The following is a 24,693-nucleotide window of genomic DNA, read 5'->3' as shown; positions in this document are numbered from 1 at the left end:
TTCTTCGTCCTAACTATGCACAGCAGCTGGTTTCTGCGACACAATCAAAAGTAGAGGGCTCTTTGGTATTTTTAGCTCTGTTAAGGACATATATTTTGTTGCCCATTTTGAGCATATGACATGCCATCCTTTTCACTTTCTAGTAATGTTTACCAGATAGGTGAGAACACCACACAACTTTCAGACGGGTCATTATGTTTACTGGTGGCTATGTCAGAGAAAGGAGAGAATAACATCTTATTTTAACAGATCTGCTACCTAATCTCATTACTAATACCAGAGACAGAGATGTATGCATACTCTTCATTTAGTGTCAACTACTCTACCTCTTAAGTCTAGATAGGACAGTCATAGGTATGTGTAACGAGGCGGCTCAACGAAATTGGTAGCCTAAAGCCGATTTTAAAAAAAGGCCCTGATTTTTAATAAAATGTATATAAGTTTATTTGATTTATTTTCATTTTTGTTTTGTTATGATGGTGTACGGACTATCTTTTACATATCTTCACCCGTGGCGGATGCAACATGTAAATATATCTGAATCAATACTTTTGACGCGAAGCATAAATGTATGTATAAAAAATCACTAAAATGCAAGAAACAGTCACTCTTAACTCACAATTTTACAAATAAAATGAGTTTAATACAAAAAACCTTAAAGATTTGACTCATAAAATTTAAATTCTGAATCCACCTCTAATCTTATCATATTCAACCATTTGCTAGCTTCCGCCATTGAAGCTATTTAGTAACTCTATTCACCAAAGTTTGGATTATTTTTGCAGCAACATCATAGTATATACAATAGTTTTCAAAAAACAAGCATAAATTATTTTTTAATAATAATTATTCTATAATATAAAAAACTGGAGCCGTTAATTTGGGGGGGGGGGGGGGGGGGGGGCGCTATAGCAACTGCTTTAGTTGCTTCCCCATGAGCCGGCCTTGTGTGTAACAAATTTTGCTGACCACACTTATCATTGCAGGTGTCTCTACTGATCCTATTGGCTTTATACAATCCTTGCTGCTACCAGTCTGAGCTCAATTATGCTAAATCCATCACACAAAATATAACTGAAGAAGAACGAAAAATGTAATAATAGGAAACAAGGTTATGATACAGAAAAGAAGAATTAACTAAATAGCCGTCCATCCAACCATTTAAATTAAAAATAGCTGGTGAATGTATAATGTATGTATAATTCACGTATAGTATGTGCATAATCGGTGTATACTGATCGGAAAAAGTAAACAGTGAATCCGGCTAGCTATTTTATGTAAAGATGAAATCCTTGTCAAGGTATTGGATTTGCCATAAGGACCAATCATACAACACCTCAAATCACTATCATTATGTTTCTCAATCACAATATAAGCCAACAAATTAATAAAGACAAGGAAATACCTACGCATGCAGTACTGGTATTCTTGGCTAGAGTATCTTTCTCCCCTTCTTCTAACTGGTACAAAATTACCCAATATACAAATTTAGCATTATGAAGGTAACAATAAGCAAATGCATCATAAAATCAATTGCTATTTCTTACAGGATCACTCTCATAAATGAGCTCATAGCAGACTGGTGACAAGCATTGCAAAGCACAATTCTCCTTGGCTACCATGGAAAACTGGCATTTTTTACCCCATAATCCACTAATAACAAAAGTTCATTAATAAATTAACACAAAATTCAATTCTTTTGTTACTCTTTCTCTGTCCCAATTTATGTGGCACGGTTAGAATTTCGAGAGTCAAACTGTTTTTGATTGAATTCGGGCATGGAATCTTTAAATTCTTTGACATAAAATATACATATTCAGAAACTAGCGGGTCTATTTTTTCCAATTCGTATTTGCACTTGCCTCATTTAAAAAGGAAAGTGTCCCGGGGAAGTACGGTTGTCAATAGTACTTGAAAAAAGAAAAAAATATACTTCTACATGGATGACACTCTAAATGGATATTATTTTAGAGTCGCCACCTAATTTTTAGGAAATTAGGAAAACCAGTTCGAAAAGGGTTTATTTAAAACGGTTAGAGTTTAAAAGAATCCTAATCTAACCAAAGTTCGGGTAAGGGTTTTGGTGATCCCCCAGGAAAGGTGTTAGGCACACCGGTATTAAGGATCCGTAAAATACGGTTGACCTACGGGTTCTAATAGTATGCCTTTGTAGATATGACTTGTTTATAGTGAAAAAATTATTTCGTCTTATACTTCCACAAAAAAGATTTTAGTCATTCATGCGAAATATATCATGTTTCAAGAAACAAAAGTGGTAAAAATTTGCCCAAAAGTGGGTGTTTGGGTGTCGAACTAGAACACTTAGGCTAATACCCGAAGGCTCTTAACCTAAGTAGGACTCTACGTAAGTCCACCCAAAATAGTTTTGAAAAAATATTTTTTTTAAGTATAGAAAATAGTTTTTAGGAAAATAATTTTAGGCATACTATTATAGTCCGTACACTCTACCCTCCCTAGACCCCACGTTGTGGGATTCACTGGGTATGTTGTATACTATTATAGTCTTTATATTAATCGTATTCTACATATATATAGTCTGTTTTATTCTATATTTGTCAAGTCTTAGCCAAGTTTTATTTTTTAGTCTAAGTCTAAATAATCACGATTAGTTCCACAAGTTCTGAACATTAGTCCAAATCAGTCCATACGTCAAGGTCCACAGGTTTCATAAATGTTCAACTTGGTCCTTAATTTCACAAAAATCGGTAGTTTTAGTCCTTCTAATCAAAACAGTCCCAACTTTGCATGAATGCCTCAAATTTAGTCTCAAATTTTGTAGCAAATTCATTTTTTGGCGACTTTAAAATACGTGATAATCCTATAAGGGCTCCAATTTGCATAATAATTGCGCAAGTAACAATTTAAAGTACATAATTAAATAGAGATAGAGAGATTGGGCCGACCAAGCCCAAAAGGAAGGTATTTTTGCAATCGGGTTCGTCTTAAATCCAACATATGCTCCATTTCGCTCTAAGGGAAACGTTGACTCGATCTAGATACGTTAGTGGGCCCCGTTGGGACCCACCAATGGGTTTGAATGGACAAAGATACAAACGGATATACATGATATTAGTATACATTCATGAATTAAACTAAGTACAAAATTAAGGCTACAATAATTATTACAAAAGTAAAAAAAAAAAAAAGAATTACAATTTATTGGGCCTAGCCCACTCAACAATCCATGACGGCAAGTAACCAAAATGGTCCAGATATGGAATAAGCCCAAAATAATAGTTATAATAAGCCACTCACAAGTGACAGGCTCAAATAACAAGCTCAGACTTTTCTTTTCTTGAAAATTTTCTAAGTATCAAGGAGTGATATACATGATATACCATTGGTATACTATTCCATTTTTTTCCAAAATTTTCTAAGTGTTAGAGCTATGATATGCTTGATATACTACCAATATACCTATTAGGACAAAGAGCAAAGCCCCATGAAGGGCATAACCTTATCCGCCTAATGGAAAGGTAAGTTGACATTTGCATACACTCGAATATACCCAACATTCATACTTATTCTCAATTAATACTCACTTCAAGAAGAACCAATACTGTAACATAAATCCCTCAACATCTCATCTTTAATTAATCTTAAATTTCTAATTGGTTTTAACAGACTCAAAAGACCCCAAGGAACCAACAAAACAAATCATTGATCCAACAACACTTAGGGGGACTAATGCAGCCTACTTAATCTCAAATCAAAGGCCTTACTATTAGTCACAAAAAACAATCAAGGTCTAAAGGGATCCAAGCAATGCAAGGATATGTAAGGCAAGGCACATAAGTGTCCAAATGATTCATAAACAGGAACAACACAGTCAAGTGAATATGACAAACTTCAGGAAAGCCAAGCAAGTAACAACAATGATGGAAGGGTAAGGAACAAAGGGGTATAGAACTGGACAGTGAAAGAGAGAAGAATAAGGAAAAAGCCACAGTCAACACACTTATTTTTTTTTTAAACAAATTCCACTAGGCATTTGATGCCTAGGGCTATTTTATAATTTTTTTCAAAACAAATCAAAGGTCCTTACAAATGTAGCCATATGTAAGCATAGGCCAATAAAAATGCATAATTAAACTAATAACCAACTTAAGACTTATAATATCTCTTAAGTTGATATTACCAAATGCTAATGTAACTAATGCTAAAAAACTGAAATTGTGTCTAAAATTAGAAAAAAATAGTTTTTGCCCAAATTTTGGCCACAAAACTGTAGTAGTGATGTTGTAGCTTCTCCTTGGTGATCTGTGTCTAACATTGTGCATGGATGGCCTTTTTTTCATGTTGCATGATTGCATGTCCACCTGCTGCAATACATGTCCACACAAAACTGCCACCAGAAATGTAGAAAACTACATTTCCAGCTGCCTTCTTATCTTGTGTTATATGTATTGCTGTTATGACTGCTGTTGTGTCTACTGCTGATGCTATAAAGTCAATCACTTGTATGTCCCAAGTTTGACCCCTTGATGCATATTTTAGTTGATCTTCCTCTGTTGATAATTCCTCTGCAAAATCAGTGATGTATAGCGGCCTTTCCCATGTAAAAATGACTGTCCCAAGTTTGGTCCCTTGGTGCATCATCTATGTCTGCCAGTTGAACAAACCAACTCCACTGTTTGCTGGTAGTGTGTAGAAACCTCAGTTCTTGTCCTTGAGCAGCTTGTTGAGTACAACTCCACTACATGTGTATCCTGTATTATGTGTCTCTTGGTGTACATCTAAGTTTCTGCATAACAGATCCAAACAACTCCTCTTTGCCACACTAGTTGACCTTAATGAGAAGACATCTGGTGTCATTGTTTTTCACCCTGATAGTACCGACAAAATAACAAACAAGGTTAGAGAAAAAAGCCACCTTACTCTCTTCCCTAAGGACTTGAGCAAGATGATATGAATCCTTCAAATCCTCAGAGTCACCATCCATCAGTAATATCTTTTGACAGTTCTAATTCTCAGGTAGGGACACTGCAGTTTGTCACTATTGAGAATCTTCCTTCCTGTTGAGTCAAGTTCTGCAAAAGAGGCTATATTCACATCTCCATGATCCAATGTATAATTAGCTAAATGATCTGCTAATTGGTTTCCTTCCCTCATTATGTGCAGTACTTGAACATCTGCAGTATATCCCAAATCTCCTCTACTGCATGAATAATATTCCATGGAGGCTTCCATTCTCTATCCAGAATCTTTTTCAACAGCAATGAATCAATTTCAAGAATAAAGGAATACACATGCTTTGCAAGACAAAATCTTGCAGCACCAAGCAAAGCCTTTGCTTCAGAGACAGTGTTAGTGGTTTCTTCTATTTCTTTGGCCTTTGCATAAACTAAGTCTCCATCAGAATTTCTTACACAAAAATCATAAGCACTCCTGCCAGGATTCCCTCTAGTGGCCCCATCAGTATTGCACTTCCAAATTCCTTCAGTAGGCAAAGTCCACATGACTTGTAATTTGAAGCTTTGGCACAAAGTTCTCCAAAATCTTCAACATTTCCAACCATCTATGAGGAACAGATTTTATGCCAGGTTTTCTTACTTTCACCAGCTGTTGGATGTTGCTTGATGCTTGATATATAACCCTGTTAGTAGAAACCTTGTTTCCATGCTTGTCCCCATTTCGTTTCTTCCACAACTCCCACATAATTATAGATGGAATAGCATAAAAAATAGGATTCAATCTAGATAGTGTATCAGCAGTCCACCATTTTGTAATCACTTGATGCAAGTTCAAGCCTGCAATGTTGATACCAGCAGTAGCAGAGAAATAAGACCAGGCCCTTTGAGCAGTTTGGCACCTCAAGAAGATATGAGGTACTGATTCTTCTGTAGGTTCAGCACAACAAAAACACTTTGATGGCATGTGGTATCCCCAGTTTCTAATCACATCATCCAAAGGTATTTTGAAGTACCACACCCTCCACATCAAGAAAGCTATTTTGAAAGGCAGCCCTTTCACCCAAATCTTCTTATATGCATCCCTAGGCTGACCTCTGCTCCATAAATGATCCCAAGCTGATTTAACAAAAAATTCACCCCTAGCTTCAAGTGTCCACCATGGCTTGTCAAGTTCATCAGGCCTACTAGGAAGTTGTACCTCATGCAGAATATGTTCAGCAAGTTCCTCAGATAAACAGTTTCTCAGAATATTTTCATTCCACCTGCCTTCTGTAACCACATCAGTAACATTATTGATGTTCTCATCATAATAAAAATCAGGAGGTGTAAGAAAATAGAGTGGTCCCAAACCAGAACAATTATCAAACCAAAATAAAGAAGAGCCCATTCTGAGTTGCCACCAGATGAGATGGTCAATTGAATCCCTTGCTCTCAACATTTTCCTCCAAACATGAGAGCCATCTTTCTAAGGAACCAGAATTGGATTGTTCTTTTTTAGGTACTTGTTGCTCATAAATGAGCTCCATAAAGAAGGCCCGGTTCTAAAGTTCCACCAGAGTTTTGAGAACAAGGCCATAGACATATCCTCAAGCTTTCTAATACCAAGTCCACCCTCTTCCTTAGGAATATAGACCTCATTCCATTTAGCCCAATGTCTGTTAGTCTCACCAACAGAATTGCTCCAAAAGAATTGGGCAAAGATCTTGTTTAGCTTATCAATCACAAAAGGAAGGAGCATCCACAGTAGATAGTAAATGGATTGGCATTGCCTGTAATACATGATCCAACAAAATGGCTCTTCCACCAAATGATAGCAGTTTTCCTTTCCACCCCTGAAGCTTGTTTCTAACTTTGGTGATCAGATCAGAGTAAAAATCCAAGCATGCTTTACTATAGTAGATAGGACATCCTAAGTACATTAAAGGAAAAACATGTCTGTTAATACCAGTAACTCTCTCAACTTTCAAAACCACTACCTCATCCACCTTATCATGCAAATAGACTGAGATTTTTTCCTTGTTTATCAGCTGGCCAGATGCAGTCTCATATTGAGTTAAGACATCCATTATCAAATTCAAAGAGATCTCACAAGAAGAGGCAAATATTATGGTATCATCTGCATATGCTAGGTGGTTTATTTTTGGACTCCACTTAGGTAATCCAAAACCAGTCAACCACAGATTATCATGAAGTGCATTCAAACCTCTAGACAAGAATTCAACAACAAGAATGAATAAAGTGGGTGACAAAGGATCACCCTGCTTGACACCTCTAGTAGAATGGAAGAAACCATGTGGCTGACCATTTATAAGAACTGAATACCAATTGTTACCTATGAGCTCATGGATCAGACCAATAAATCTTTCACAAAATCCCATTTTCCTCATAACTTTAGTGAGAAACAACCATGACAGCTTATTATAGGCCTTTGTCATGTCTAGTTTCATGACAACATTTGGAACAATAGCATTTCCATTCTTCTTGCCTTTGTTAGTTCTCAGCCTTATATCAGTTATGATCTCTTGAGTTAGTAGAATGTTTTCTACTATACTTCTACCTCTCACAAAGCCTGCCTGGTTCTGGGATATCAGGTCTGGTAAAAGATGTACTATTCTTTCATGCATAACTCTAGAGATTACCTTATTCACAAAATTGCTCAAACTTACTGGCCTCATGTCACCAAAAGTTTGAACATCTTTTTTTTTTAGGCAGAAGAACAAGATGAGTGTGAGTTATGTACCTAGGTAAATCAACACCTCTGAGAAAATCCCATACTATGTAGAATAAGTCATCTCCAACTATATTCCAACATATTTGAAAGAAACGACCTGTGAAGCCATCAGGTCCTCCTGCACTATTGCTATTCAGACCAAAAAACAGCCAGTCTGACTTCCTCCTTGGTAGGATATGCAACTAAGTCCTCATTTTGTTCCCTTGTGATCAGAGAAGGTACATGATGCAGGATATCAAATCTTGCAGGATCTCTATTTTCAGGATGTTGATGGAATTGATCATGAAAGAATCTCAAAGCCTCCTCTGCAATTTCATTTTCATCTTCTAACCACTACCCTTGATTATTTTGAATCCTCTTCAGCTGAAGTATTTTCCTCCTACCATTGACATAATTGTGAAAGAACTTGGAATTCTTATCACCATCTTGGAACCACTCCATACCTGCCTTCTGTTTCCAATATTCCTCCTCTAGAGCATATACTCTATTCAGCTCAGCCTCCACCTGTCTCAACTTGGCTCTATTATGCACAGTTGGATTTTCCTAAAAAACTGCTTCATGAACTTTGATCACTTCTTCAAGATTGGAGATTTTTTGAAAAATATCTCCAAATGTTGCTCTACTCCATTGTGATAAGGCCTTCCTCATATTTTTCAATTTGGAATTGAATATCATAAAGGCATTTCCTTTCACCTCAGTTTTCCAATTTGCTTTGACTATATCCATGAAAGTTTCATGTTTGGCCCATAAGTTGAGAAATTTGAAGGATTTTCTTACTTTTGGAACCCGATCCTTGCATTCTATGAATAGTGGAGAGTGATCTGATCCTTGCTTGATCAAATGAGTTATCTGCAGGCCTGGAAATAACTGCTGAAATTTAATATTACCCAAGCACCTAGCCAATCTTTTAAACACACAATCTTCAGCACCTCTCCCATTCCACCAAGTGAAAACACTGCCCTTGTAACCCAGATCTGTGAGGTTACATGTGTTTATACAGTGTCTAAAGTCCTCCACTTCATTCAAAGACACTGGCAGACCACCATACTTCTCCTCTTCATCACATATGACATTAAAATCTCCAACAACAAGCCATGGAACTGTCATATCAGAAGCTAGATAATACAAAGAATCCCAAAGTTCTATTATTTACATTCTGTCACATTTTGCATAAACAAGTGTGACAATCATCTCCTCTTCAGTATTCATATTGTGCAGTTTTAGAGTAAGCTGCTACACACTATCAATCAGAACTGTGACTTGATACTCTTCATTGACAAAAGCCCATAATTTCCCAGAGACATTACACAAAGCAGTTTCAATTCCTAATGTTACACCTCGGAAATTTTGCCATACTTGTGTGATGAGTAGAACAATGAAGGGCTTGAGTGTATGATGTTTTACTAAGTCGGGAATGGCTAATTATGAATTTTTGGAAATAAGAAGGTTGCGGAAAATTTTCAGCTCAGTGGTCGTAAAGGGCAATATACGGCCCGTAATTTGATTTATGGACCGTATAGTGCAATCGTCCTCCAGCCTTCTAAAATCTCAAAGTTTCTGCCAAGTGATGAAATGGATAAACACGACTTGGAGGACGACCCATAAACTGGTTTACGGACCGTAAACCTCGGTCGTAAACTGCCATGTCCCTTAGCCAAGCTTTTTGTTTCTGGGATGATTAAAAACGATCATGGAGGACGGACCGTAAACCACAATACGGTCCGTAAACTGTGGTTTACGACCACTGTTCATCCCGACAATTTTTCATTAAAGATCAGTTTTGTGATTATTAAAAGGAACTTAGGCTTCATTTCATTTCATTTTTCTTCCATACAACTCAAGAATGCTCTAGAACTCTCCAAATATTTCCTCCATAAGAATTCAAGAGAATCAAAGGGAACATCAATGTCAACACCACTAAATTCATGAAAACAAGTGTAAGAACACATCAAAGGATCATCTAAGTCAAGAAATCCTTAAAAGGGTGGAACTAGGGTTTTGGCTAAGTGAAGTATTTCAACTCAAGGCCTGTTCAATCATCATTTAAGGTATGTTTCATGACTATACCACGTGATTCAAGGTATTGGAAGGCTTAGATACTTAAAATGTAGAAGAACATAGGAATGGGTCATTATTGAGTGAATAGTGACATAAATGAATGATAGTGGAATTGAATCATGAATGTTGAAGTGTTGTGAGTACAAATACGATATAAATGATGTTTATAACGTGAAACAAGTAGTAAATGCACGAAAGCACTAAGGTGAGCTATAGGGAGAAATATGGGAAAATTGGAGGAAAATGGTGGATTTTGCTAATGGTGCATAAATAATGATTTTGATTGCAATATTGCGAATAGCATTGTGAATGTTGGGGGTAGATATAGAACGTGGGAAAAGTAGTATAAACGAAGGAAGTACTGCCCAAATTTTCCTAGAACTAGTGATCCGTTCTTGTAGTTAATTAACTAATGTAACACGAATTCTCTCATGAAGGTGACGACGTGGTATCGAAGGAGAATAAGTGGACAACAACTTAGCTAAACGACAAGGTATGTGAGGCTAGTCCTTTCTTTCCAATGGCATGAATCTTATAGTTCGAATTACCATCTTTCCATGAGCTCCTACATTCCAAAAAGTTAAATTCCTATATGAGATAAGTTATACGATATGATGATGCTAGGATGATGATGATGTTAGTCCTTGCCTACACTCACCTTATGTACTAGTCCTTTCAAGGTGAGGCAGAATGTCCGTAATTGCTCCATAAAGTAATCGGGGGGTCACGACCTTACGTCACCCCGATAGAGTAAAGTTGTTCTCAAACCTTACGCATGTGCTATGATAAGATAAGTATTTTACAATGAGTACATTATTATGATTGTTTTTTGATAAGCATGGCATGAGCATTGCATATCGGGCCTAGTTGGCCGGGCAGACACCATTTCGGCGGGCAGCGATACGGATACACCACGACCTTCGGGCGTGGGCAGACACCACTAGTGGGCGGCATGAGATGGTACCCCGGTCGCGGGAGGCATGGACGCGAGCTTATATTGTTGATTATCACACCGTTTCGACATGGGCGGGCAGCTTGCATATGATGCATACATGTTACGATGATAAGTATGAGTAAGACATCATGCATTATTCCATTTATGATTATCGGTCAGATCCATATGCTTTATATTGATGCTCTCATTATATTATTGATGCCTTTCTTCATTGTTCATGCCTCTCATACTCAGTACAATATTCGTACTGACGTCCCTTCTTTGGACGCTGTGTTCATGCCCACAGGTAGACAGGGAGGCGAGCTTGATCCAGATACTTAGGAGCTGTCAGCTGTTGAGAGCACTCCATTGTTCGGAGGTGCTTATGATTTCTCTTTGGTATATATGTATATATATTTTGGGCACGATGGAGTCTTGTTCCGTCTATTTATTCATTATGACAGTAGAGGCTTGTAGATACGTAGTGTGGGTCAGGTGGTCTCAAAAGATGCTATTATTATGTATATATTATTTTGATGGCCGAGAGACATATGTATATAAAGTACTTATGTTTTGATACAAATTATGTTTCCTATACTTTCATGCGTAAAACTGGCAAAAGATCATTAAATGAGTAAAATGAGTAGTAGAGTGAGTGGTGCTCGGTATCTAGCTCCGGGTACCCGTCGCGGCCCCTAGTTGGGTCGTGACAGAAGTGGTATCAGAGCAGTTCGTGCGATAGAGCCATGCATAGGATTTTATCCTTCCTTAAAAGTGTGTTGTGATTTCAGAATGCCGCCGAAAGGAAAAGCTACAGCTGCCTAGAAAGAAAAGGCTACGACGAAGAAGCGGGCAGAAAGGGAGTCTCTGGCGAATGTAGACGAAAGTGAATCACTGAATGAGGCCTCGCCTAATGTAAGAGAGCAGGGAGGATCCTCAGTCCCAATTCCTCCGCCAGTTGCTTCGGGTCAACAAGTGATCGAGGCCATACACCTACTGACACAATTGGTTGCCGCCCAGGCACAGCGGCCGAATGCGGGCCCGAGTGACCGTTCCTCCAGTACGAGAGCCCGTGATTTCTTGACTTTAAATCCTCCGGAATTTTTCGGGTCGAAGCCGGATGAGGTGCCCCAAGGCTTTGTTGATGAGATGTTGAGGACGCTGAAACTTATGCATGCTTCTGAGACCGAATCGGTAGAGTTGGTCTCTTATAGACTCTGCGATGTGGCGGTGCTATGGTACAAAAATTGGATGATATCAAGAGGAGAGAATGCACCACCTCCCGTTTGGCAAGAATTTGTGGATGCCTTTATTCGTCATTACTTGCCGCCTGAGGTCCGCCGAGCTAGAGCGGACAGGTTCTTGAATTTAAAGCAAGAAAGCATGAGTGCTCGAGAGTATAGTATGCAGTTCAATTCGTTGGCCAGATACGCTCCAACTATGGTGGCCGACATGGGAGATAGAGTCTACAGATTTGTGAGTGGTTTAGGACCCCACTTGTTTAGAGATTGTTTGACGGCCTCTTTACAAGATGGGATGGATATTTCCCGAATACAGGCTCACGCTCAAAATCATGAGGAACGACAACAACAGCAAAGGAGTGAGCGTGACGGTGATAGGAAACAAGGTAAGAGGGCTAGATCGATGGGAGCGAGTAGCGAGTATAGAGGGGGACCGAGGCAGACGCACTCTAGGCACTCAGGTCAGTCAGCGACCAGTGCGCCTCCGAGGTTCTCAGACAGAAGGTCCGATCGTTCTTTTCAGTCGGGACAAGGCCAGAGTTCGAGGGCCTCCGATTTTCAATTCAAGGGAGATTGTAGCCAGAGGAGACCCCCAGTACCGCGGTGTAGCCAGTGCGGTAAATTACATTCCAGACAGTGTCGTCAGGGTACCGATGCTTATTATGCCTGCGGGCAAGTTGGTCACATGATGAGGGATTGCCCTTCGGTGAGAGATAGAGCAGGGACTCAGCCCACAGGTTCAGAAACGGGTTCTTCTTCAGTGCGTCCGACAGCACAGACTTCTCAGACTACAGCTGGTAGAGGCAGAGGCAGAGGGGGAGTATCTACTTCAGGAGCTGTTCAGCCCTGCGTATATGCTTTGGCAGGGCGACAAGATCTTGAATCGTCCCCCGATGTTGTCACAGGTGCCTTGACTATATTTTCCCGTGAGGTATATGCTTTGATTGATCCGGGTTCTACTTTCTCTTATGTTACCCAGTATGTTGCTAATTGTATCGGGGTGGAATCCGAGCCGATTAAACCTTTCGAGGTGTTCACCCCGGTTGGTGATCCTGTAATAGCGAGGCAAGTATATAAGAATTGTGTAGTCGTTATATGTGACCGACAAACAAGGGCCGATTTGATTGAACTGGAAATGATAGACTTCGACGTAATAATGGGTATGGATTGGTTAGCGTCGTGTTACGCAAATGTTGATTGCCGAACGAAAATGGTTCGATTCCAGTTTCCGGGAGAGCCCGTACTTGAATGGAAGGGTAATACAGCATCCCTTAAGGGTAGGTTTATTTCCTACCTCAAGGCGAGAAAGATGATAGCCAAGGGCTATATTTACCATCTAGTTCGGGTTCATGATACGGAGGCAAGGCCACCAGTTTTCAATCTGTCCCGGTAGTAAATGAACTTCCAGATGTATTCCCGGATGAACTTCCAGGTCTTCCTCCAGAAAGGGAAATCGACTTTGCTATCGATGTATTACCATACACCGAGCCTATTTCTATTCCCCCTTATCGAATGGCTCCGGCAGAACTGAAAGAGCTAAAAGATTTACTTGAGAAGGGGTTTATAAGACCCAGTTCATCGCCGTGGGGAGCGCCAGTCTTGTTCGTAAAGAAGAAGGACGGATCTCTATGAATGTGTATCGACTACAGGCAGCTGAATAAGGTGACAATAAAGAATAAATATCCTCTTCCCAGAATCGATGATTTGTTTGATCAGTTACAGGGCGCTAAGTGGTTTTCCAAGATAGATCTGAGATCGGGTTATCATCAGGTGAGAATTAGAGAAGCAGATATTCCTAAGACTGCCTTCAGGACAAGATATGGTCACTACGAGTTCCGAGTGATGTCGTTTGGATTGACAAATGCCCCGGCGGTGTTCATGAATTTAATTAATAATGTGTTCAGGCCATTTTTGGATCTCTTCGTGATAGTATTTATTGACGATATTCTGGTATATTCTCGCACAGAGTCAGAACATGCTTCCGGTGTGGGACTAGGATGTGTGATGATGCAGCATGGCAAGGTTATTGCATATTCTTCGAGACAGTTGCGAAAACATGAACAGAATTATCTGACTCATGATCTCGAATTGGCTGCGGTTATTCATGCCTTAAAGATATGGAGGCATTATCTGTACGGTGTGCACGTCGATATCTCTACAGATCACAAGAGTCTTCAACATATTTTTAAGCAGAAGGAGTTGAACCTACGACAGAGGCGGTGGTTGGAATTGTTGAAGGATTATGACGTGAATATTTTATACCACCCCGGGAAAGCGAATGTGGTAGCAGACGCGCTTAGTCGTCGATCAATGGGCAGTTTAAGTGAAGTCCCTTCAGAAAATAACGAAATGGTTCGTGAGCTCTATCAACTAGCAAATCTTGGGGTACGTGTAATTGATTCGGGTAAGGCAGGAATTAGTGTTAATGATCCTGCAGTCTCGCCCTTGAATGCGGAGATAAAAGAATGCCAGTACGAAGATCCACAGATGTGTCATCACAGGGATGTATCCCGTGGGAAAGAGAAGTCTCCATTTGCAGTTTCCATAGATTGGGTTCTTAGATACCGAGACAGACTGTGTGTACCGGATGTGGCAAAATTACACCAGCGAATTTTAGAGGAAGCGCACCATTCTCGGTATTCCATCCATCCAGGTACGACCAAAATGTATCATGACCTTAAATTGCTATATTGGCGGGATGGCATGAAACGCGACATAGCAGATTTCGTAGCGCAATGTCCGAACTGCCAACAGGTGAAAACAGAACATCAGAAGCCAGGGGGCTTATTGCAAGCAATGGAAATTCCTACCTGGAAATGGGAGGAGATTAATATGGATTTTATTGTGGGATTACCCCGCTCCCGAGGCAGATACGATTCTATATGGATGATCATGGACAGGCTCACGAAAGCAGCTCATTTCCTCCCAGTTAGAACCTCGTATTCGGCAGAAGAATATGCCAGGTTGTATCTAAAAGAAATTGTGCGACTTGATGGAATTCCTTTGACCATTATTACAGACAGAGGGGTACAGTTTACAGCCAAGTTTTGGAAATCTTTTCAAGAAGGGTTAGGTACTCAAGTCAAATTCAGCACAGCATTTCGTCCACAAACTGACGGACAAGCCGAGCGCACCATTCAGACCTTGGAGGATATGCCCCGAGCGTGTGTGTTGGATTTTGGGGGTAGTTGGGATGAGCATTTACCCCTTATCGAATTTGCTTATAACAATAGCTACCATTCCGGTATTCAAATGGCCCCGTATGAATCCTTATATGGAAGAAAATGCAGATCTCCAATTGGATGGTTTGAAACCGGAGAAGTACAATTGATAGGCCCCGACTTGATCCAACAAGCAGTTGAAAAGGTTAAAGTGATTCGAGACCGACTGTTAACAGCTCAAAGTCGCCAAAAGTCTTATGCAGACAACCGCTGACGGGATTTAGAATTCCAGGTAAATGACTGGGTATTTCTGAAGGTATCGCCAATGAAAGGGGTGATGAGATTTGGCGAAAAAGGGAAGTTGAGTCCAAGATACATCGAACCTTATAAAATTGTCCGTAAGGTAGGACAGGTAGCATATGAATTGAACCTACCTTCGGAGCTTGAATCAGTCCATCCGGTGTTCCATGTTTCGATGCTCCGCAAGTGTATCGGGGATCCTACAAGAATAGTCCCGGTTGACGATGTGCAGGTGACAGAGAAGCTGACATATGAAGAAGCACCTATTGCCATTTTAGATAGACAGGTGCGACGACTCCGAAATAAAGAAGTCGCTTCGGTCAAGGTTCGATGGCGAAACAACAACCGGGAAGAAATGACTTGGGAAGCGGAAGAAAAGATGAAAGCCAAATACCCGCATTTATTCCAACCCCCGGAAGGGATTCAAGATGAAACGTCGAAGATGTAAGGTATGTACACTTTAATATTATGCTTTTAGTCGTATGTGGCCATGGATGTGTTGATAGTGTGATATAGCCCTGTAAGGCCATGATATTATGGGTTTCTGTGACAGGTTGGTAGAGTCAAATTACAAAGGAGACTCTGGCAAAATTTTCCTAGAATTCCCGAGTGTCGAACATTCGAGGACGAATGTTACAAAAGGGGGGAAGAATGTTACACCTCAGAAATTTTGCCGTACTTGTGTGATGAGTAGAACAATGAAGGGCTTGAGTGTATGATGTTTACTAAGTCGGGAATGGCTAATTATGATTTTTTGGAAATAAGAAGGTTGCGGAAAATTTTCAGCTCAGTGGTCGTAAAGGGCACTATACGGCCCGTAAAATGATTTACGGACCGTATAGTGCAATCGTCCTCCAGCCTTCTAAAATCTCAAAGTTTCTGCCAAGTGATGAAATGGCTAAACACGACTTGGAGGACGGCCCGTAAACTGGTTTACGGACCGTAAACCTCGGTCGTAAATTGCAATGTCCCTCAGCCAAACTTTCTGTTTCTGGGATGATTAAAAACGATCATGAAGGACGGACCGTAAACCACAATACGGTCCTTAAACTGTGGTTTACGACCACTGTTCATCCCGACAATTTTTCATTAAAGATCAGTTTTGTGATTATTAAAAGGAACTTAGGCTTCATTTCATTTCATTTTTCTTCCATACAACTCAAGAATGCTGTAGAACTCTCCAAATATTTCCTCCATAAGAATTCAAGAGAATCAAAGGGAACATCAAGATCAACACCACTAAATTCATGAAAACAAGTGTAAGAACACATCAAAGGATCATCTAAGTCAAGAAATCCTTAAAAGGGTGGAACTAGGGTTTTGGCTAAGTGAAGTATTTCAATTCAATTCCTGTTCAATCGTCATTTAAGGTATGTTTCATGACTATACCACGTGATTCAAGGTATTGGAAGGCTTAGATACTTCAAATGTAGAAGAACATAGGAATGGGTCATTATTGAGTGAATAGTGACTTAAATGAATGATAGTGGAATTGAATCATGAATGTTGAAGTGTTGTGAGTACAAATACGATATAAATGATGTTTATAACGTGAAACAAGTAGTAAATGCACGAAAGCACTAAGGTGAGCTATAGGGAGAAATATGGGAAAATTGGAGGAAAATGGTGGATTTTGCTAATGGTGCATAAATGATGATTTTGATTGCGATATTGCGAATAGCATTGTGAATGTTGGGGGTCGATATAGAACGTGGGAAAAGTAGTATAAACGAAGGAAGTACTGCCCAAATTTTCTTAGAACTAGCGATCCGTTCTTGTAGTTAATTAACTAATGTAATACGAATTCTCTCATGAAGGTGACGACGTGGTATCGAAGGAGAATAAGTGGACAACAACTTAGCTAAACGGCAGGGTATGTGAGGCTAGTCCTTTCTTTCCAATGGCATGAATCTTATAGTTCGAATTACCATCTTTCCATGAGCTCCTACATTCCAAAAAGTTAAATGCCTATATGAGATAAGTTATACGATATGATGATGCTAGGATGATGATGATGTTAGTCCTTGCCTATACTCACCTTATCTACTAGTCCTTTCAAGGTGAGGCATAATGTCCGTAATTTCTCCATAAAGTAATCGGGGGGTCACGACCTTACGTCACCCCGATAGAGTAAAGTTGTTCTTAAACCTTACGCATGTGATATGATAAGATAAGTATTTTACAATGAGTACATTATTATGATTATTTTATGATAAGCATGGCATGAGCATTGCATACCGGGCCTAGTTGGCCGGGCAGACACCGTTTCGGCGGGCGGCGATACGGATACACCACGACCTTCGGGCGTGGGCAGACACCACTAGTGGGCGGCATGAGATTGTACCCCGGACGCGGGAGGCCTGGACGCGAGCTTATATTGTTGATTATCACACCGTTTCGACATGGGCGGGCAGCTTTCATATGATGCATACATGTTACGATGATAAGTATGAGTAAGACATCATGCATTATTCCATTTATGATTATCGGTCAGATCCATATGCTTTATATTGATGCTCTCATTATATTATTGATGCCTTTCTTCATTGTTCATGCCTCTCATACTCAGTACAATATTCGTACTGACGTCCCTTCTTTGGACGCTGTGTTCATGCCCACAGGTAGACAGGGAGGCGAGCTTGATCCAGATACTTAGGAGCTGTCAGCTGTTGAGAGCACTCCATTGTTCGGAGGTGCTTATGATTTCTCTTTGGTATATATGTATATATATTTTGGGCACGACGGAGTCTTGTTCCGTCTGTGTATTCATTATGACAGTAGAGGCTCGTAGATACGTAGTGTGGTTCAGGTGGTCTCAAAAGATGCTATTATTATGTATATATTATTTTGATGGCCGAGAGACATATGTATATAAAGTACTTATGTTTTGATACAAATTATGTTTCCTATACTTTCATGCGTAAAACTGGCAAAAGATCATTAAATGAGTAAAATGAGTAGTAGAGTGAGCGGTGCTCGGTATCTAGCTCCGGGTACCCGTCGCGGCCCCTAGTTGGGTCGTGACACCTAATCTCCTTCTGTAGCTTTCCAAGTTGTAAGATTGTTGAAGTGGCTCCATAAGGCCTATAAGGAAAAACTTGTGTTTATTATGCATTGACAAAAGCCTCTTAAAAGCTTTTTTTTGTATTAACTGATCTAATATTCCAAATTAGTGCATTCATAACTAATTATGGGATTTAGAATTGGCTCTCCTTGTTGTCAGCCCAATAACTTGAGGTGTGTTTTGACTTGCTGCTTTCCTTCTGCCTCTACCAGCACCTTTCACAATTTGCCTAGGTGATAGATCACCATCTCTTGCTGCATTTTGAAAATTTTGGGTAGTTGATTCTTCATCCATATCCACCCTCAGCACATCACCCTCAGCACTGCAACCTACATAACTCCCTTATCATCTGCACCTGTCACTTGATTATTCTCCTTTGAAATGGCCTTTGTAACCTGTAAGGTCACTGCTGAGTTGCCTTTGGAAATATTTTGTTTCTTCTTAGCATTGGAAGCCTTGTCCTCAGGCTTGTCTACTTCTGTGTTCACTGGTGCCTGCTGGGTATATTCCTCCCTGATTGAGAAAAATTCCTCACCCTTGTCCACTTCTTGGCTACACTTAGCATCAGTAGCACTAGTCACATGATTCTGCAGATTTAAGGACTTCTGTTCCTTTTCCTGCAAATTTCCTTTAACTTTTGCATCCTCCTTACCAAATATTACCTTCAAAGAATTTTGAGAAGGGCTAGATAAGTCCCTCATCTGGTCATTTTGTTTGTCAGTAAGAATTTCTCCATCCTCCACGTCCTCCTCTATCTGTTCACTCCACAATTTTGTACCTCCATCATCAGTAGCAAAAGAGGTAGATGGGACATCATGACAAACTTGATTCAAAGTTACCAGATCTTCCACTAACTTAAAAGGGGAAACCACCCTTTGCTTGTTAGGAGAGAACTTCTCCTTATTATGTGTAAAAACTGCTGCATTTACATTCAAAGGTCTCTCCACCAATGCAAGTTGATCTGTTTGCAATTCTGAATCATGTGGTTGATCCATTGCCACATGATTCAGCACTGTTGTTGCCTGTAACTTACCAACCTGATTCAATGGATAACCAATAGGCAATGCATATGCTAGAGCATTCCTAGCATCAGCTGCACTCATAAGTTGTCCTTTTTTTATTGTTGATATCTGCTTATCAATATTTGGATCCACAACTTGTTTTTGTGATTGTTTATCCTTGTCCTTGATCACTACTGGCACCTCATCCATAGTCTCATGCACCTTAGCCAACTGAAAATCAGTAACTGCAGTGGGAACTATGGCATTCTGCAGTTGTGCACCATTGTCATGCTCAACTTCCATCACATCTTCATGTATATCATTATCTGCATGCACATTATTATCATCACCCAAAGCTGCAAACTGATTGGTAGGTTGCTGAGAACTACCAGTATTATGAACAGTTTTGGTTTCTTGAGTCTTGGATTTAAAAACCCTTTGTGCACCAGTGTTATTCATGTGTTGCTTACCATTGCCAACTTGTCCCTTGTATAAATCATGTGTGTTGCCTATAACCTTACCACTTTGTAAAATTTTGATGACATCCCTTCTACCCTTATTGAGTTTTCTTGTTTGGGTTTGCCATTGACCATTTTTATTTCCTTGAGCAGCTGATTGGTTCTTCTGAGCCACTGTAACTTGGTTGTTCTTGCTAACCAATTCATCTTGCTCAGTGACAACTGCCACCTGTTTACCATTATCAACATGCACCTCTTCTGATTCTCCTAAAACACTATCTACCTCAGCTTCTTCCTCATCAGCATCATCGTTAGGCAATAAATTAGGATTAAGTTTCCAACAACCCTCTTCATTATGACCTTGTAGGAAACATGTTTTATAGTATTTAGGCAGAAAATCGTATTGTATGTTTACCCACTTAAGCCTAGTTTCCCCAGTACTAGCCACAGCTTGTATAGCAACTCTTTTAGGATGTTCTTTCAACAAATCGACTTCCACTTTCACTCGAGCACAACTAGATCAAGCCTTGTTTTTTGTGGCCAAGTTTAGAGTTAGAGGCCTTCCCACTACTGATGCCATAGAGAATAATTGAGACTCACCATAGTAATTAGGAGCTAGGTTAGGGAATGAGATCCATGCAATGGCAATACTAGTCTCCTCCTCGGGTGTAAACCAAGGATCCCACTTTAACGTTCGCATGGAATAATACCATTTCTTATCCTTAATCCAGAATGCAGGCTTAGACATTAGTGTTACGTAGTCTTCCAACAAAGTACACCTTGAAAGAGGCATTCATTTCTTCATGAATGTTATATCCCGTATTTTGTACGTTCGGATATTTCAAGGTAGTCGTGGTAAGTTAAGGGAATGACCATCTTCCAAAATTATTTTAATGTACAAGTTGGTTATGAATATTATTTATGAACATTATTAGTATGGAAATATTGAGAGAGATTAAGGGCAAAAAGGGAAAATTCGTAAAGTGGCTTATGGTAATATTGTGGAAGGCTAGGAGCAAAATGGGAATTTCACAAAATGTTCAAGAAAATTCTTGAAGAAGGCCACTTTGAAAAGTGAAGACTAATAAAACAATTAATCATCCTTTTTTTATTCTTAAGAAACTTCAAGAAGAGGGCATGTGTCTACATGTTATTGGAAGGAGCTATATATATATATATATATATATATATATATATATATATATATATATATATATATATATATATATATATATATATATATATATATATATATATATATATATATATATATATATATATAAGAGAGAGCTTACCAAGCAAGACTAATAAAACAATTAGTCATCCTTTTTTTATTCTTAAGAAACATCAAGAAGAGGGCATGTGTCTACATGTTATTGGAAGGAGCTATATATATATATATATATATATATATATATATATATATATATATATATATATATATATATATAAGAGAGCTTACCAAGCTAGACATAATTGTCATGAAAATTCAAGAAAACTTGAAGAAAAAGAAGGGCCATATTCGGCCATGGCTAGGGCAAATGATGCCATGAAAATTGATCAAGAAAAATTATTTTCTTCTAGTATTCCAACAAATTTGAAGGCCCTAATTAACATGGAGTGATTGTTGGAGCAAGCAAAGCATTTGTTATGCAAGTTGGAAACCTTAGCCAAGCCAAGAAGTTGAGTGAGAAAGGTATGTGTTCAATCCTCTTTTACACATGTTATGGATGGTTGTGTATGTTGTAATGTGTAGAAATGGATAAAAATCATGAATTTGGTATGTTGGGGTGTTGGCCGAATATAGTTGCATTGTGTAGAACAAATGAATTGATTTTATTTAGTAGTTTGATTGTTGTGTTGTGGATTCCATGATGTAAAATGAGGATTTAATGGCTTGAAATGAAGTTGTAATCGTTGTGGTGTCGTGGTGGAAGTTAATGTGACACTAGCATGAATTCTTATATTTGTATGAATGACTGTTAATGTAAAATGTTGGTGGAATTCATGAATTTGGAAGTGAGACATTTGTTTGGAAGATTGTAAGTTGGGTTGTTGTGATTGAATTTGAAAGAAGGAAATAGGTTGTTATTGTCCTTGTCGGAATTGGAAGGTTTCGGGTGAAGTAGTATGTTGATTGAGTCGTTTTGAATGTTATGTGAATTGAATTGAATATAAATGAAATGTCGTTAAATTGTATGACAAAGGTTGTTAATGTTAGAATGCGTCTTGAATTGATTGTTGATGTTGTTGGTATGATTGATGGTATTGTTGTCGATAGTTTGGCCGAGTTGAATTCTCGGATTGTTGATTGATGATTTGGGCCGAGTTAGATTCTCGGGGATGGTGTAATTACAGGGGAGATGCTGCCGAAATTTCGGCAGATTATAAATGAATTCATTTGAAGGATTAAGACAAGTATATGGTGATGAATCTAATGATTGCGTCAATCTTCTTGAATGTAGACTAGCGATAACGACCTTGGACAATTAAGCGTAGCTAATAGGACGTGGAACAGGTATGTTAAGGCTTGTCCCTTTGTTTCAAAGGCATGATCCCGATGTTATGATTTCAAAATTGTTTCCATATCTTACTTGTTTTTCAAAAGTTAGATGTTTATGATTCCAAGGCATGACTCTCTTCCCGATAACTCGTAAATGTTTTTTTTCAAAGTGTTTGTATTCTACTGAAACAGAGGTTTATGATTTTATAAGATCTCATGACAATAACGATGGATATGTTTTACAATGACGTTGATGATGTCAAGGATGAGAATGTTTCTATGATTTCATGTTTAAAGGTACTTGGTATGATTATTGCTTTGATTTTCCAAAAATAGCTTCCGAAACGTTCATAGAAGGTTCTGTACTTCAAACGCTCATAACTTTCTTATACTAAGTCGGATTGACCCGAAACTTGTTTCTGAGCCTCCAGGTGTCGATCTATGTACGTACCCATCGAGTCTTAAAAATTTGTTCTATGTGCATATGTATATGATTTGGCGCCTTACGAGATTGCGATCTTATTCTACGTTCTCTTAATGTTATCCTTCGTTGATAGTCTCATGTTATAATAATTGTTCCTTCAAGGTGAGACAAAGTCATGATGATTATTCCATAATATAATCGGAGGTTACCGACCTTACGTCACTCCGATAGATACATGACTTTCTTTGGGCTCTCCTGCATGCTGCTTATATGATATATGTATATGTATATGTATATGGGGAAGATGGGGAAAAGGGACATATGTTGCGCTATAGACGCATCGCCACCTGGTCAGTTGGCGTGATTTATCATTCCGGACGCGGGACATATGTGGGGGAGCCGACGTCGTTCGGCGCTATGACATGTTCTATTTTCCATGTATATGAAAAAGAAATGTTTTCAAAGGATAGATAAGCATGCATGGCATCCGCCCTAAGAGGCACTCATATGTACAGGTTACTCTTCTACCTCATGATATGCTCTATATTTCCATTCTGTTATTATTCATATTTATATCCCTTACTATGTTACTATTCATGCCTCACATACTCAGTACATTGCTCGTACTGACCCCCTTTTCTCGGGGGCTGCGTTTCATGCCGCGCAGGTACACCCAGATGAGTAGAAACTATTATAGAAGATGTTCCAGCGGAGTTGGCAAGCTGCATTTGCTCTGGGGTGTTGCCGGGTCAGATTACTATGCTATGATGTCTTGATCGAAGTTAGAGACTTTGCAGACAGAGTCGTGGGTATAGAGTGTCGGTATTGTAAACGGCTCCACCAGCCGATGTGTCATCTTATGTTATGTTATAAAGTCCATGTGATTACAGATTCCATTTGATTTGAGTACGAGGGAAAAGAAAGATTCTGAAAGCTTACTATGTATTTCATTCTTATTCGATTTAAGAGTCCAAAGATATTATGCATGTAATAAGAGTCAGCGGGTTCGCTCGGCTCCGAATATGGGATCGGGTGCCCATCACACCCTAGTAAAGTCGGGGTGTGACAATGAATATTCATAGGTTTCTCGATCAGGCCAAATAACTGTTTTGGAGTGTGCCTGAGATTGCCATAAGACCTTCTCCCAACTAGAAAAGGGGGAAAAATCACAAGTTCTCTTTAGAGAATTGAGATCTCCTTGATGATCTTTAAGACCAGTCCTTCAATTCAAACAAAGACTCCTTGCAATATATCGTTAGGAGGATGGGACGACGTGACGGATTGGAAAAATCATGCTTGTTTTTTTCTCTCCCTGATTTGCAGATCCCTATTCTCGAAATCGTGTAATCGGTAATACTCTCTCTGAGAGCCATCATGGTTTTTATTGATTCAGCCTCAGCAGTAATCAGGGTCCTAACAGCTAAAAGAATGGCGAAAACATGACGATTACATAACAAGCCTATCGTACACTTAGCTTTTAATTCACATTGAATTGGAATAGCATTACGTAGATAATTCAGGTCTGGCCATCCCTAACTGAATTTTCCAATGACTGCAAACTCCAGATCCTCTTCAAAAATCATATGCTTGATCTCCTCCATGGTATATTCAACCATTGGCTCACCATGCGCGTAATTCACTTTCTTGATGGGAATTTCATATTTGGACGTAGTTGCCTTATTTTTGGTGTTCAAAGTTGAAGGTTGTAAAATATGGGAATAGTCTAGGGGTTTTTTAGGTATTGTAGCTGGTTGTGGAGGCTGGACAACCTCAAGGGGAGGCTGTCCAGTGGTGTTAGACGCCATTAATGGTGAAGAAGAGCTTTCTCTCACTAGTTCTCCAATCGCCTAGAGAGAGAAGCTCTCGGTTGGGGTTTGGATTTTT

At 39.3% G+C, this 24,693-nt stretch overlaps 1 protein-coding gene across 1 annotated transcript; it reads right to left on the bottom strand.

The window, feature by feature from the left end:
- Positions 1–5,132: 5,132 nt before the first annotated feature.
- Positions 5,133–6,372, bottom strand: LOC132611910 (uncharacterized). The gene is made up of 2 exons (XM_060326267.1): positions 5,562–6,372; positions 5,133–5,458 (listed from the first exon to the last, which is right to left on the bottom strand). Exons 1-2 carry the CDS (start codon positions 6,370–6,372, stop codon positions 5,133–5,135), a joined length of 1,137 nt encoding a protein of 378 aa, XP_060182250.1.
- Positions 6,373–24,693: the final 18,321 nt, after the last annotated feature.

Source organism: Lycium barbarum, chromosome 9 (assembly GCF_019175385.1).
Source record: "Lycium barbarum isolate Lr01 chromosome 9, ASM1917538v2, whole genome shotgun sequence".
In the NCBI taxonomy this organism is placed as follows: Eukaryota; Viridiplantae; Streptophyta; class Magnoliopsida; order Solanales; family Solanaceae; genus Lycium; species Lycium barbarum.
This window is presented reverse-complemented; position numbering and strand designations above follow the sequence as displayed.